General features: G+C 45.6%; 1 protein-coding gene across 3 annotated transcripts; it reads right to left on the bottom strand.

Annotated features, from left to right (window-relative positions):
• Positions 1–344: 344 nt before the first annotated feature.
• abcc10 (ATP-binding cassette, sub-family C (CFTR/MRP), member 10) lies at positions 345–12,875 on the bottom strand. Of its 3 annotated transcripts, XM_041036671.1 has the most exons (23): positions 12,812–12,875; positions 12,323–12,418; positions 11,881–12,094; positions 10,333–11,704; positions 10,021–10,248; positions 9,402–9,558; positions 8,921–9,078; positions 8,723–8,802; positions 8,283–8,454; positions 7,957–8,055; positions 7,450–7,639; positions 7,231–7,308; positions 6,783–6,971; positions 6,475–6,613; positions 6,048–6,240; positions 4,914–5,257; positions 4,345–4,514; positions 4,090–4,250; positions 3,600–3,853; positions 3,346–3,491; positions 2,710–2,807; positions 2,454–2,566; positions 345–2,279 (listed from the first exon to the last, which is right to left on the bottom strand). In XM_041036671.1, exons 3-23 carry the CDS (start codon positions 12,054–12,056, stop codon positions 2,144–2,146), a joined length of 4,653 nt encoding a protein of 1,550 aa, XP_040892605.1. In that variant the 5' UTR covers positions 12,057–12,094; positions 12,323–12,418; positions 12,812–12,875; the 3' UTR covers positions 345–2,143. The 3 variants fall into 3 exon arrangements, with proteins under 3 accessions (XP_040892605.1, XP_040892606.1, XP_040892604.1); XM_041036672.1 differs by lacking the exon at positions 12,323–12,418 and having other exon boundaries at positions 12,812–12,861; XM_041036670.1 differs by lacking the exons at positions 12,323–12,418; positions 12,812–12,875 and adding an exon at positions 12,211–12,295.
• Positions 12,876–13,862: the final 987 nt, after the last annotated feature.

Genomic DNA, 13,862 nt, shown 5'->3' with positions numbered 1-13,862 from the left:
AAACCCTCAAACCAAGGCGGAGCAAAAAACATAAAGCAAACACTCCGCCTGACAACATGATAAGTGTCTTAACATGAGAAAAATGCTGATCTGAGCCAAGGGAGCGGCAGGCGTTCACTGTGTGAGTCACTCTGATTACAGTCACAAAGACTGCAGCCTGTGTGAATCTGGACTGGAAGAAAAAAGAAAGAAAGCAAGAGTTCAGTTGCATTCACACAGTCTTTATATAATCCTGCCTGGAAAGGTACGGCTGTGGTTCCAGATGACGTTATATATGTACAACTATGTTCTCAGAAAAAGCCACTGAACTAAAACTGGTACGACAACAATGTGTTTAACCAGCAAAGAAGTTTATTATCATTATAATTTCATTACTAATGTTTTCTTTAATTACAAAGTACTTTATTGACAAGACCAAAATCCTTCTTAAAGTACTATTTTATGTCAAATATATCACATAAAATATCACAATGCACACACAGAGTTATTCAGTATGATAACACTGCATGTAACAACACCAGTAGTGAAATCAATAAAACATTTTTTTCCTTTCAATCAACATTTGAATTTAAATAATTAAATTCAAAGTTAACATCAGAGCTGCAACAATTATTTGATTAATCAGTCGAAATAAAATGAACTTGTTTGATCCATGAATCGTGATTTTTCAAGTGAAACTGCCTAAAACATGATTCTGGGTTCTGAAAAGTGAAAATCTTGTGCTTTTCTTTGTCTTACAGGCATTTTTTTTATCATTTGGACAATTGATCAGACAAAGAAGACATTCAGTGACGTCTCCTGCTCTGGGATCCTGTGATGGGCATTTTCACTGTGATCAAGAAAATAATCCACAGACTAACTGGTGATAAAAATGTTGTTAGTTGCAGATCATGTTTGTAAAACATCCCAGTACAGTATGAAACAGTCAGGGTGATAAAACAAACGAGGTGTTCAGTTAAGCTGAATCAAGTAATTGAGCTTCTCTTAAAAAATAAAAAATAAAAAAAATCAGTGTTTTTACAGAAGTTTGAACATTTTGATGTTGACAAAAGTTTGGAAAAATATGTCACGTCAGTAACAGAAGGTAAAAAGAGAAGAAAGAAGACAAACACAGCACAGGCTGAAGGTTGAAGAGTGAATCCTCTTCATCACTACTTAATTAAACTTGCTCCTTCTGGTTATAAAAATCAGACCTCGAGTTTCGAGTTTCTTGTATTTGGGTTTTGATAAAAGAGGTAAGAAAAACATTTATATGGCAAAGAAAACATCAAGGTTTGAAAATAAAGCAGGAAATTCAGAAGAGAATCCGTCAATCATCAGTGACCTCTGAGCTTATGTTTCACTTTATATTCTGATAATAATAAACCATTTAACTCTCAACATACAAAGTGCAGATAATGTGCTTTTCATCAAAAATTAAAATCAAACTGCAGAGTCTCAGAGTGTGTGGTAAAAACCTGTTAAGACTCTAAAAAAAATCAAATGCTTTCTGGGTTTTCTCGCACTTTAAAGGAGCCAGTTTGAGATGACAGATTACTGACACACAGATCACTCATTCAAATTAGGATTAGGCTGCTCTGTCACACTGATGTCTCATTCATCTGTCCACAGAGCACAGTGTAAACAGAGAACGTAGAAAACAGAAGCTGGGGCTTTTAGATAAATGTTTCCTCAACTGAACTGATTTCCACAGTCTGGGATTTAGTGGAGACGGTCCCACTGCTTCCCACCATGTGACAGAGGGGACACGTTTATATTTCGTCCTTTTCACATTTGAAGTCATTTCCAAAACATTCAAAAACTGTTCCCCTTAAACCACCAAGGAGAGATTACAGGAGCGTGCGAAACAGCAGGCCCCAGACTGGCTGAGTGTAGAGAGGTATATGTAAGACCTGCTGCCAGTTACCTGCTCGTAGTAACAGTCAGTTCATTTATGCAAAACAAACGCAGTTTAATCAAGCAGCTAAAAATCGTTTAAGGGAAGAAACTAAATGTCAGAACAAAATAAAAGATCCCTTCTCAGACCATGGTTTAAGAATGTGATGAAGGATACGTTCTCAGCAAACTTTTCCAGGAAGAAGTATAAAAATATATCTTCAGATTTTGGAAAAAAATTCCCTCCCCTCAGTGTCTTTCAGTCGTCTCACTGTCCTCTCCCACCAACCAGCCTGTGGAAGATGGACTGATCACTTTGGCAGAGAGCAGCCGGGCTGTCAAACTCCACCACCTTCCCACCCTGCATCACCAGCACCCGGTCACTGTCCATGATGGTGTTGATCCTGTTGACACAAACACGGAGAAGAAAGATTTTTCTTTTTCCAAATGGGGTAAAAAATAAGAACTTTACTATGGAACATCAGTCTGTGTTTGACCGTCATGTGATAAAAAAAAACTTGAATAAACAGGATCAGAAACTGACTTTTCATAAACGTCTGAGTTAGAAAACATTTGACCTGTGGGCGATGGTGAGGACAGTCTTGTCCTGAAACGTCTCTCTGATGGTCTGCTGCAGCAGTTTGTCCGTCTTCTGATCCACGCTGGCTGTGGCTTCATCGATACACAGGACCTACATGACGGGAGAACAGCGTCTTATGTTCCAGCAGGTGTTTCCCTCTGCAGTAACCTGCACATGTCACCGCCGGTAACCGCAGGTGTCGACAAAAGAACCAGGGCGGAAATCTGATGAAACTGTTACAGCTGAGGTCTCACCTTGGCCTGGGTCAGCAGAGCTCGGGCCAGACACAGCAGCTGTCTCTGTCCCACGGAGAAGGATTTTCCTCTTTCTCCAGCCTCGGCATCCAGACCACCTGACACACACACACACACACACACACACACACACACACACACACACACACACACACACACACACACACACACACACACACACACACACACACACACAGCATGACAGAGGAAGGCTTAGTCTGAATGTAGCACCATAATCATCTCTTACTGATGCTGAATGGGAGATACTGGGAGGAAACTATGTGACACGGCACAAAATCAGCTGCAGAGGTGGTTCATGTTTATGTTTATCAGAGCACTGTTGGTCCCCACAACGCTGAGGCTGCACAAAAACAACACAACAATCAACAACCAGCTTCTCTGAGGCTGAGAAAGGAACGTTTTGTACCCGTCAGCCAGACAGTCGCAGGTCTCGTGGGCAGGCAGGTGAAGGGTGGAGTGAACTTTTCCATTAATGGCCTGTGAGTCAGGTGGTTGCATTCAACACAGACACACCTTCACTTACAAAGCATCACTCTGCTCTGCTGCTCATCTGTCAGCCCATCCCATCGCCTCCCTTCATTAATGACTCCCTCATCAGCCCCCTCCCTCACTCACCCATCCTGTTGACCACAGAGCTGAGGTGGCACTGGTCCAGGACGTCCAGCAGCTGCTGGTCTGGGTGTCGCCCACACGGGTCCAGATTCTCCCTGATGGTCCCGCTGAATAGGAAGGGGTCCTGAGGAATAATGGCCAGCCTGGACCTGCAGAGGGCGCCACCAGCACACACACAAAAGTGTAAACTCTGCTGGTTATTAACAGTTCTGGTTACACTGTGCAGGCTCCTGTGCCCACCAGCACTGCAGGCCTACCTGAGCTGACCCAGGCCCACTGTGCTGATATCCAGCCCGTCCAGGAGAATCTGACCCTGGTTGACTTCCACCATACGGAACAGGGCCAGGAACAGGGTGGACTTTCCAGAGCCTGTACGTCCCACGATGCCCACTTTCTCCCCAGCTCGCACCACCAGGCTCACCCCGTCCAGGGCGTTAGGGAGACCGTCCCTGTACGCCAAAACCACCCCACGAAACTCCAAGCAGCCCCGCTCGGGCCACGCGGGGGGCAGCTGATGTTGAAACAGTGACGAGAGAAACATTATTACATTAATAATAATCAAATACATCTGAATGACGGGTTTCCATTGACTGACCCGAACTGAGACAAGATTTATGTGATCAACAACAGAAAATATTAGTGTATAACAGAGCTGCATCATTGTCTCTGACAAATCTGGACCCAAAGGCCGGGCCAGTTTGGAACCACTGCTCTTGATAACACCCCCTGTGCAGCAGTTGGTCTGACCTGCGTGTTCTGCTGCTGTGGCTCGGTGGGCAGGCTGGTGGAGTACTCCTCAGTTCGCTCCACGCTCACCAGCTGCATCTCAGTCTGAGTGAAGCTGAATATGAGGCCAGACAGCAGGGTGGTGATGGACAGAGCGTAGGACAGGGACAGACCCACCAGACCTGACAGGAACGACACAACCAGCAACACGCGCCATGGAATTAGACATCTTAGTCTTCAGACATCTCTGGAGCACAGACACCAAACTCAGCTCACCTGGATCAACAGAATGAAACTGGTGCTGGACGACGGCGATCACCCCGAGGCCCGTCACCACGGATACTCCAATCAGCTGCAGGCGGATGTTGAGCCACTGCATGGCGGCGTTGCTAAGGAACAGGCAGCGTTGGTTCTGCTCCAGACGCTTAGCGCTCTCCTCCTCAAACCTGGAAGAACAGAGAGCAGTCCCTGTTGTTTTTGTGCGTCGAGAGCTTTTTAAAACACAATGAAAATGGGAGAACAGTTCTGGGAGAGATCTGTTCTAACTGTTTGTAGATTTGGTCCCTCAGAAGCAAACATGACTTAAAAAAATCAATCATCGATCAATCATAAAATCAGTCCACTAGCTGCAGTGCAGAAGTGTAGACAGAGGTCATTTAGAAACAGTGTCTGTATTAGTCTGTCCACCAAAGTTTATTTTTCATCTGTAAAATGTCCCACTCACTATAATTCTTTGATAGCTACATTACAGGGATCAAAAGGCTCATGTTGTGTGTTAATGTAAGAAAAATCAGCCGATCCATCTTTGTTATTAATAATCCAGTGTCCGTTTTGTTGTGTCTCACCTGGCAGAGCTGCCGCTGGCCCGGATGGTTCCCAGCCCGGTCAGAGTCTCGGAGAAGTGCGAGTAAACGGGCGACAGCGTGAGGCTGCACAGGCGCTTCAGCTCCCGAGAGGTGTGCCGGTAGAAGAGCTGCGTGCGGTGGTAAAGCAGGGCCAGGGGCAGCAGGGGCACCAGGACCCAGGGGAGACCGTAGCTTATCACCACCAGCATGCCCATCAGGCCGAAAACGTTGGCGAGCAGGATGTTCAGGATGAACGGCAGGCTGTCGTCTACAGTGTACAGGTCTGAGGAGAAACGGTTCAGTACGCGACCCAGAGGGGTGGTGTCGAAGAAGGTCACTGTGGCCTGGAGGGGCACACCAACGAGAGGCTACGGTTACCTTTCAATGAACCTGCAAACTAACCGGAGGAGTTAATCAATATTTTCACATTAACAAGGCACCATGTGACACATCATCACCTGACAAGTTCCGATAACGTGTCGGTGCAGTGTTTACAGTTTGCTTCTGCTCCACACAGGTGGCCAAAAAAATCTATTTATGAAGGTTTAAAGCCGTAAGTATATATATATTTGGGGAGCAGAAGAACTCATAACATGCTGACAGACACACAGCACTGACATATTACAGTCTTGTGAAGTTGTTGGGGCTGACATGTCAGTCAAAAGCTGTCTAGAGAAAGTGAAAATAGCAGCTTGGAAGGAGGCTGATGACAGCAGTGAGACTGAACCGTGTAATCACGAGCTATTGAGTTAAAAAGCTCCACGCTGCCTCCGAGGCAGTGGTGTTCTCTGTGAGTTCATCACTGCGAGCAGTAATAACAATACTGACTAGTGGATCATTAAACCTGCTCAGATTATCAGCAGCGTTGTATTTTAAGGCACCGAGCAGATCAGCTGAGCAGTTTGAGCTCGTGCTGCTCGAGGGCGCTGGAGGCTGAGAAGAACACTATGTTTTCAGTAACATCCTCCTCCTCGGTGAGTCCGGAGTTTCAAACTGGCAGCTGCTCAGTCACCAGCCTGGTTCTGTAACCTTCAGCTACTGCTGCCAAACAAGACCGACACTCAATCTGCTCCGCTCGGATCACACCGCCGGCCCCCGGCAGCTGCTCTGGGACTCAAAGCCCAGATGACGCACCTTAAGGACCCGATCCAGAAGTCTGCTGTGGATGGCCGTGGCGGCGCAGATGGCTCCGTAGGCGAAGAGGAAGGCTCGGAGGGCAGTGAAGACGGTGTTGGCCGCAGCAATGGAGCTGTACACCATCAGGTAAAACCTGACATCAGAGCTCATGTTGCTTGAAGGGAACGTTTGCACAGAGGACAGAGGAGACCTGGACGGGAAAATATTTTCAGTGAAAATGTTTCTTAAAGGCAGGAAAAGGTTCAGTTAGTAAAACTGGTCATTTAACTTCATACAATACAAAACAACTGGCTTATGTTAAAGTAGGTGATGACATGTTTTAAACCAGATTATTAAAATACACTTGTTGTCAACTTAACCATCTCCTGCACAAAACCTGATTTGTTCTCGATCAATTAGAAATGAAACTGATGGGTCAACATACATTAATCCTCCAGGTGAGAAGAGCAGCAGGTGAGGTGAGCTGATTGCACCTGGAGAAGAACCATTCGGCCTGGTGGACCCGTTGTTTTTCAGCTCAGAGATCCAGTGGGACAGCCACCAGTCCGAAATGTTCTTAGAGGCTGAATCACAAAAAAAAAAAAAAACACAACAGTGGTTTGTTGTTAAAGTGAAATATACCGAAGCCTGATAAGAAAATTAAAAAGCAGTACACAACTGCATCATTTGCTGATTGCATCTGCTCCTCAGCGAACACAGATCAGCCTGAAAAGACGAGCGTTTGATTCCAACCTTGCATGAGGAGCAGAGACATGAGGATGGCGGGGGCCAGCACTCTGCCCACAGCCACCCAGTAGGTCTGGTAAACTTTCCACGCCAGCCCGCCCGCCTGCTTCTGCTCCGCCCCCAGCAGGTCAGGATCATCATCCGCACACAGATCAGGGGGTGAGCCCGGCTCATCCTCATCCCGCTCCGCACCATCTGGTTAAAACCAAGAAAATAATGTTTGCCAGACTTTTCTACAGCAGGATAAAAGATGGCACTGTTCCGGAATCAGCGTGTGTGAAGTGAAGAGAACTGATTTTCATTTTTTCAACCATGAAACATCTAAAATACGTCAGTCAACTTCTAGTCAAGATTCCATGGTCTCAGATCAGCAGCAGGCTGGACAAAAGGTCAGGAAATCAAAAAAACATTTGCACTTTTCAGTCCAGCGGTTATAACCTGCGGTGAACATTACCTTTCTCCTTCATGTTGCGGTCATCTTTCCGCTTCTTCGGCACTGCCTCCACCAAAGGAAGGATTTCTGCTGGGCTACCTGTTTAACAGCAACGTGACAGCACAGGTGGGAAAAAACAAAAAACACAACACGTTAAAGAAAAACTAACATTTTTTTAAAAAACCTGACAATGACAACTTTTAACGTTTCCACCGCTCTGAGCCAAATTTTTGTTTCCACCTGTTTTCACTATTGTTCCATCATCCATGAGGACCACCACGTCAGCCTTGTCCACAAACTCTATACGGTGTGTGCAAAGGATTCTGGTCTTTCCCCTGAGGAGTTCCATGATGCATTTCTTCATGAGATGTTCAGCGACGTCTGTGTCGACCGCTGCTAAAGGATCATCGAGGAGGTAGATGTCTTTGTTCTGCAATAACAAAACAGAGACTGAGATCACATGATGGACCATGAAATTAGAAATTATTTTTTTTATATGCAAATATTATAAGTTTCAAGGGATGTTCAATATTCTGCTCTGTGTAATTTGGTTGGTGGCTCATCAGTGGCTTGTTAAATTCTATATATAAGTAATTATCTACACATTTATAACAGAAATATTAAAAGCAAGTAACAACAGCTTGTACTTATTTTGACTGTGCTTGCAGACTAACACTGTCTCTGGAAAAATGTCTCCAGTGTCTCTCTGAGCTTGACGCAGATGGCCGGATCGTGCAGAGGACTGACCATGTAAACAGCTCTGGCGAGGGCCAGCCGAGCCTTCTGTCCTCCGCTCAGAGTCACTCCGTTCTCTCCCACTTCTGTCTTGTCACCATTTGGCAAAACCTGGAGACACGTTTTAGAACAAATGCATTAAAAATGTGGAACAGTCTCATAAACTGTGTGCTAAGCTCAGTCCTCTGTGGTTTATAGTTGAAAGCTCGATGCACATGAAGCACAAGAAAAAAGCTCATTGAGTGTCCAAAAAGAAATGAATTCATCCCCAAATCAGTATCATCAGTACGACAGACAGGAAAAGACGAAAGGAGACACAGAGAACGTAATTATCGTACGTTGAGGTCATCTGACAGAGCACAGGCCTCGATCACAGCCTGGTAGAAGGTGGGATCGTAGTCTTTGCCAAACAGGATGTTTTCCCGCACTGATGCATGCTGGATCCACGGCTCCTGAGAGGCCAGACCGAAGCCAGCCTCTCTGTCTGCAACATAAACCACTCCACTCAGCCTGCAGGGAAAGGAGGAACACTGATGTGAAACGTCATCCAATGCAGTCCATGTGTACAAACTAAGTCGGAAAAATTAGCGGTGAATTTGTTGGACGCTCCCCAACTTCCACAGACAACTGATCAAATTCCCGGTTTGAATACGGATCTTAAAATGTTCCAGAAAATTTAAGCGTACTGTAAAAACGGCAGGTGAAAACAATCATTAATAACTAAGTTTTTATTGAAAGCAATCAGAATATTCTGAGCCAAGTTTCAGAGGCGCTGTACCTGTTGAGTTCTCCTGTGAGAGCAGCCAGTAAGGAACTCTTTCCACAGCCGACCTTCCCAACCACCACAACCAGAGAGCCCTGAGCCAGACAGGAACATGTGACAAGCTGTTCTCTTATCACAATAACACCATTATTTTCTGTTTTTTCTTATGCTGCAATAAAATGCATGAAAGCAATAAAAACAAAAGGCTCGTACCTTGGTTATGTGCAGATTGAGACTGTGCAGCTGCAGACTCCCTTTAGTAGCTCCAGTTTCAGCTTCTCCCTCTGTGTTCTGGTCAGGACCGCCGGGCCCCTGCCAGGAAAATGTCCCCTGGCTCAACAGGACTGATGTCTGACTGTCTTCAGGAGACACTGTGGACAGATAAGTTATGTTTCAGCACAATGGAATATGACACATGATATATAACAACATTTATAGCAACAACAGCTGAAAGGGAAGTCAGTTTACTGAACAGGATTCAGCAACTAATCTGTCAAGTAATCACATTTAATAAAACAGCTTTAGTTTTTGCAGATCCACAATGATTCCAAGAAATACACAAAGAGAGAGCACAGAATGCCAAAACGTAGGGAATTTCATATTTTCACCTAATTTTTAATGACCAGCTTCTAAACATTCAGAAAACCTGCTCCTTCCTCGTCTTTGGTTGTTGGTTAAAACACAAAAAACCGACCCAGGGCGTAGTACGCCTGCAGATCCTGGTTGGTCAGTTTGAAGAAGCGCTGGATCCGCTCCAGAGACACTTTGGCTTCCAGGATGCCGTTGAGGACCCATGGGAAAGCGTTGAGTGGGATGATCAACATCCCCACCAGAGCCAGCGTGGTGAACACCTACAGGGGAGTCTGAGCTTTACACATTCATCACACAGAAACCAGGCGACACGTTCAGTCTTTAAATGAGTTGACGATGACGAGAGCTTTTAAGACTCTATTCATCAAATTGGTTGATTAAATTTAAACTTATCTAGGAGGAACTCTTTCCTGGGAAAGAGTTTATGTGGTTTATGGTGTGTGTCCTAACCTCTCGGCTACTGGGAAACCCCGTGGTGTAGATTCATGTCAGGAAACTCTTATCATAAAAACTTCATTAACTCCATCATCAAGTGCCGAACCAGTCTGACGAGGCTGGATGGGACATGCATGATTCTATCTCGTGACAAACTTAAGAACAATTTGTAAAGATGCTGGTCTACTACTATCACACACACACACACACACAGAACTTCCACACAGAACTTCCACACAGCTCACTGCCTGCATCAGGACGCTCACACCGTGAACAAGCATCCGTACCTTGGGTGCAGTCAGCTGGTTCCCCAGCATCACGTACGTCACGAAGGTGAGGATGGAGATGACCACAGGCAGCGCAGCCCAGGTGTACACACACATGGCATCCAGGTATTTGATGGCCTTGAGGTGGGCCAGCTCTTGCTTACGACAGTCGGCCACCTTCTGGGTGAAGTGAGGCTCCCAGTTGTAGAACTTGATGACGCGAATCCCGAAGAGGATCTCTGTCATGAGCTGGAACAGAGAAGTCAGTTAATATTATGATGATATTATCATGATTACTTTTCCTACAACAGCATTTGTACAAACAAGCCTCACCTTAACACGGCTGTCCTTGTACCTGAGCATGTGCTTGTTGTTGCTAAGGATACGGGAAGCGAGGAACTTGTTGAATGGGACCAGCAGCAGGGCGACGCCCAGCCCTCCGAGGAAAGCCACGCCCACCTGCAGATACAGCAAGTAGAGGGTGATAGAAAAGCGGAAGGGCAGGCTCCACAGCTCATGGAAGCTGCTGAAGAAGTTGACCACGCGGTCGGTGTCCGTGCTCATTAAATTCACCACCTCTCCCAGAGTGAAGCCGGCCAGGCTGCTGCCACTGAGCCGCAGGGCTTTGCCATAGATGGCGGACACGAGGGCGGTGCGTGCCGACAGCGCCACCTTGGAGACCTCAAAGAGGAAGATGTTTTGGAGCACGGAAGAAAGAAAGGTGGTGGCAAAGAGTCCCAGTGTGCACCAGGCACCTCTGCTAACCGGGGCCCCTTCTTCCTCCATAAAGTTCACCAGAATGTTGAGGAGCAGGGGACCTGCAAAGCTCAGCATGTTGACCATCACCTTCAGCACACCGAGCATGTAATACCGCAACCCAAAGGCCGTGTGCAGCACCCTCAGCAGTCCTACGTCACCCTCCAGCTCCAGTGGTTCCTCCAGGTAGTGTGAACTCCATGTGCCGTTGAGGAGGTTTCTGCTGACCGGCCTGGGCCACTGATCCTGCCTCCTGCTGACTGCCGTCCCTCGTCGGCAGGCTTCCCAGCAGTGGTGGAAGTATCGACAAACCACACTAGTCCGGAGTTTCCGAGGAAGATGATAAACATCAGCTGGTCTGTTCAGCTCACCTCGCTGCCCTCGTCTGAGGAGAGGAGTCAGCCACAGGTAAAAGAGTCGAGAGGTGCAGCCACTCCCGTCCTCGGCCACCATCTCACCTGTATCTGGCTGGGCGCTCTCTGGGATGAGTGGGGATCCATCTATAGCATTAATATACAACGTGTAGCCAGCATCACTGATGCAGGGAAACACAAAGGCCAGGAGGTAAACGAGAAGAGGGAGCGTCCGGAAGGAGGCGAGGACAAATCTCGCCAGTTTAAGAGGTTGTGTAAAGTTTAAATATCCTTCAGTTTCACAGTAGATCATCAAGGTGATGACAAGGTTGGGGACTGACAGAAGAACGAGCAGCAGCAGCAGCGGAGGTCCTCTAGTCCTCCTGAAAGCAGTTTTCTGGAGCACTGCTATGGCACTGAAGTGGACCAGCCAGGCCAGGATGGCACAGCCGTCAGTTAGAAGATCCAGGTACATGTCCCCCTGCTGGAGCACGCTCACCAGGACGACATCCGCGGTGAAGAGCAGCGCAGCCAGCAGAGCTGACGCCAGCCTGAGTGTCCAACCACAGGGAGGAGACGTCTGGAGGAAGCTGCACCTGACGAGCAGAAACGTCATAAACTCAACATATACACTGATTCTAAAATCTTCCTGATCACATTCTACTGTACATTTATGGATAGAATGTTGTTGACATATGAAAATAAATAATATTTTGTTTGAAATTGCATGTTTGTCTTTAAGGTCTACGTTTTGTTCACAGGTATGACCTACCTCGCCATGCTCAGGTAGCAGGCACTGAAAACTGCCATCCCAGCATGAGGGAGGGCTCCAAGGACGAGCTGGTTAAAACAGGGGCTGACGTGTCCATTCTGCCACAGGGGGAATGGATTCTGCTCGTCTGTATGACAGAGGCCCGCGACCAGCTCTGCTGGACCAAAGTCACCCATGCCCCCTCCTATCTGTCTGCTGGCATCGTAGAAAATACCTGAAGAGAAAAAAGCAAGATGAATCACTGACTGTAAGGGATGAGAGGGCTCTAAGAGAAAATAAAAGAAATTAAAGAATAAAAGAAAATTCCTTGTATGTCTTTTTTAGTTGGACCTGAGACAAAATCCTCTGTCTTTTTATGCAGTGGGCATGCAGCATCTGAATGCATCATCATGAAAGGCAAGAAAAGTTTGATGGTGTTCACACACTTCTCTCGACCGTTTACCTGATTTAAACAGACTTTTCCCGAATGGCCTGTTTGCCTACTTCAGTCTTTTGTTGAAAGAAACTCAGGTGAGTCCATCTAACCTCAGCAGGTCGCCTACAAATACAAGCAACCGTCAGGAGTTAGCAATTCCCAGGAGGAGGACAGGGTTTCAAACCCGGGTAACAAACTAAACACAACCACAACAACAATTTTCTTTGTCCGGGGTTAATTTTTCAGCCTGAACATGTTTCAGCACCGACCCTGAAGAAAGAAAAGAAACTGTCAGAGCGCAGAAGGTTTCCTGACTGAGAGTGACCAGCTGCAAACACAAGTGTAAACAAATGAGGCTGGAGGCTAGCTAACCAGCTGAGCTAGCAAAACATCGCAGTGCTCAGCTTGTTCTGACCTGTGTTTAATATTCGCGTTACCATGGTAACACGGATATTAAACACATCAAACACTAACGAGGCAGACCAGCGCAAAATACAGCTCAGTAAAGAGACGTACCGGTGCCGAAGACCTGCAGCTCGCCTAGCTTCCAGCTAGCTAACAGCAAACGCTCCTGTCCCTCTCTAGTGACGCAAGCAACGAGCTTTTCACAATAAAAGTTTTTTTTGTCACAATAAACGTTTATTGACACAGTTACCATGTTGTATAAAAAATAAGTTTCTGAAAAACACAAATTATGTTTCTGTATATGAGTAATTGTCATAATTTATCCTAAAAGCATGTGACGACTAGAGTGAATATACTGAAAATTTAAAATGTAGTTTGTATAAAAACTTTCTTTTAGTGGATATTAATATGTTATATATTCTTCACTTTTTAGTTCACTGATAATTGTATGTGATATCTCTTTTGGTTTGTGTTGGGTGTAATGTCAATTTATCATATAGCCATGTACTCTCTTAGCATGCACTCAGATATATTCTCATAATCTCGTAGATTCAGTTCCGTGTGAAGTACATACAACTTGACCTGTAATGGTCTAATGTACTGAGTATGCTGTTTATTGTACTTTGTGAAGACACCTGTTATGTCTCCGGTGCCTCCGAGCATAACTTACACTTTATCTCAGTTGTTCATTATTTTTTGACCTTCAGATGATTTTGTCTCGCTGCCATCCTGGGAACCCTGGGAACTTGTAACTCGGGGTCAGACCTCTGTAGCATTCGTTGCTGCTTGAGCTCTGTCCTTTCTGCAGAAGTTGATTACTCTGTAAACCTTATTTTGTAATAAAACATCAAAAGACAATTACTGTCTAGAGAATTTTATTTCACTTCCCATCAGGTGGAAAGTATTTTTCCACCACATTGGGTAGTGTTAGATTCATATTTTCTATTGTGTCTTTGAGTCAGACATTGAATGCTTGTCTCCATCTTTTCTAAACCATAGGGACAATGATGGAAATGAATACAGGACTTTATTATTCTGTCCCTGACAAACTGTGATGCATTTATAAATATATTTGAACTGTTGTCAATAAAACAAAGTAAACCAAACCAAAGACATGGCACAAAAAAATCATTATGAAATTATTAAACTACATAACTAAAAC

The sequence above is a fragment of the Toxotes jaculatrix genome, chromosome 4, assembly GCF_017976425.1.
Source record: "Toxotes jaculatrix isolate fToxJac2 chromosome 4, fToxJac2.pri, whole genome shotgun sequence".
NCBI lineage: Eukaryota > Metazoa > Chordata > Actinopteri > Toxotidae > Toxotes > Toxotes jaculatrix.
Note: the sequence above shows the minus strand (reverse complement) of the source record. Positions and strands in the feature narration are given on the sequence as shown.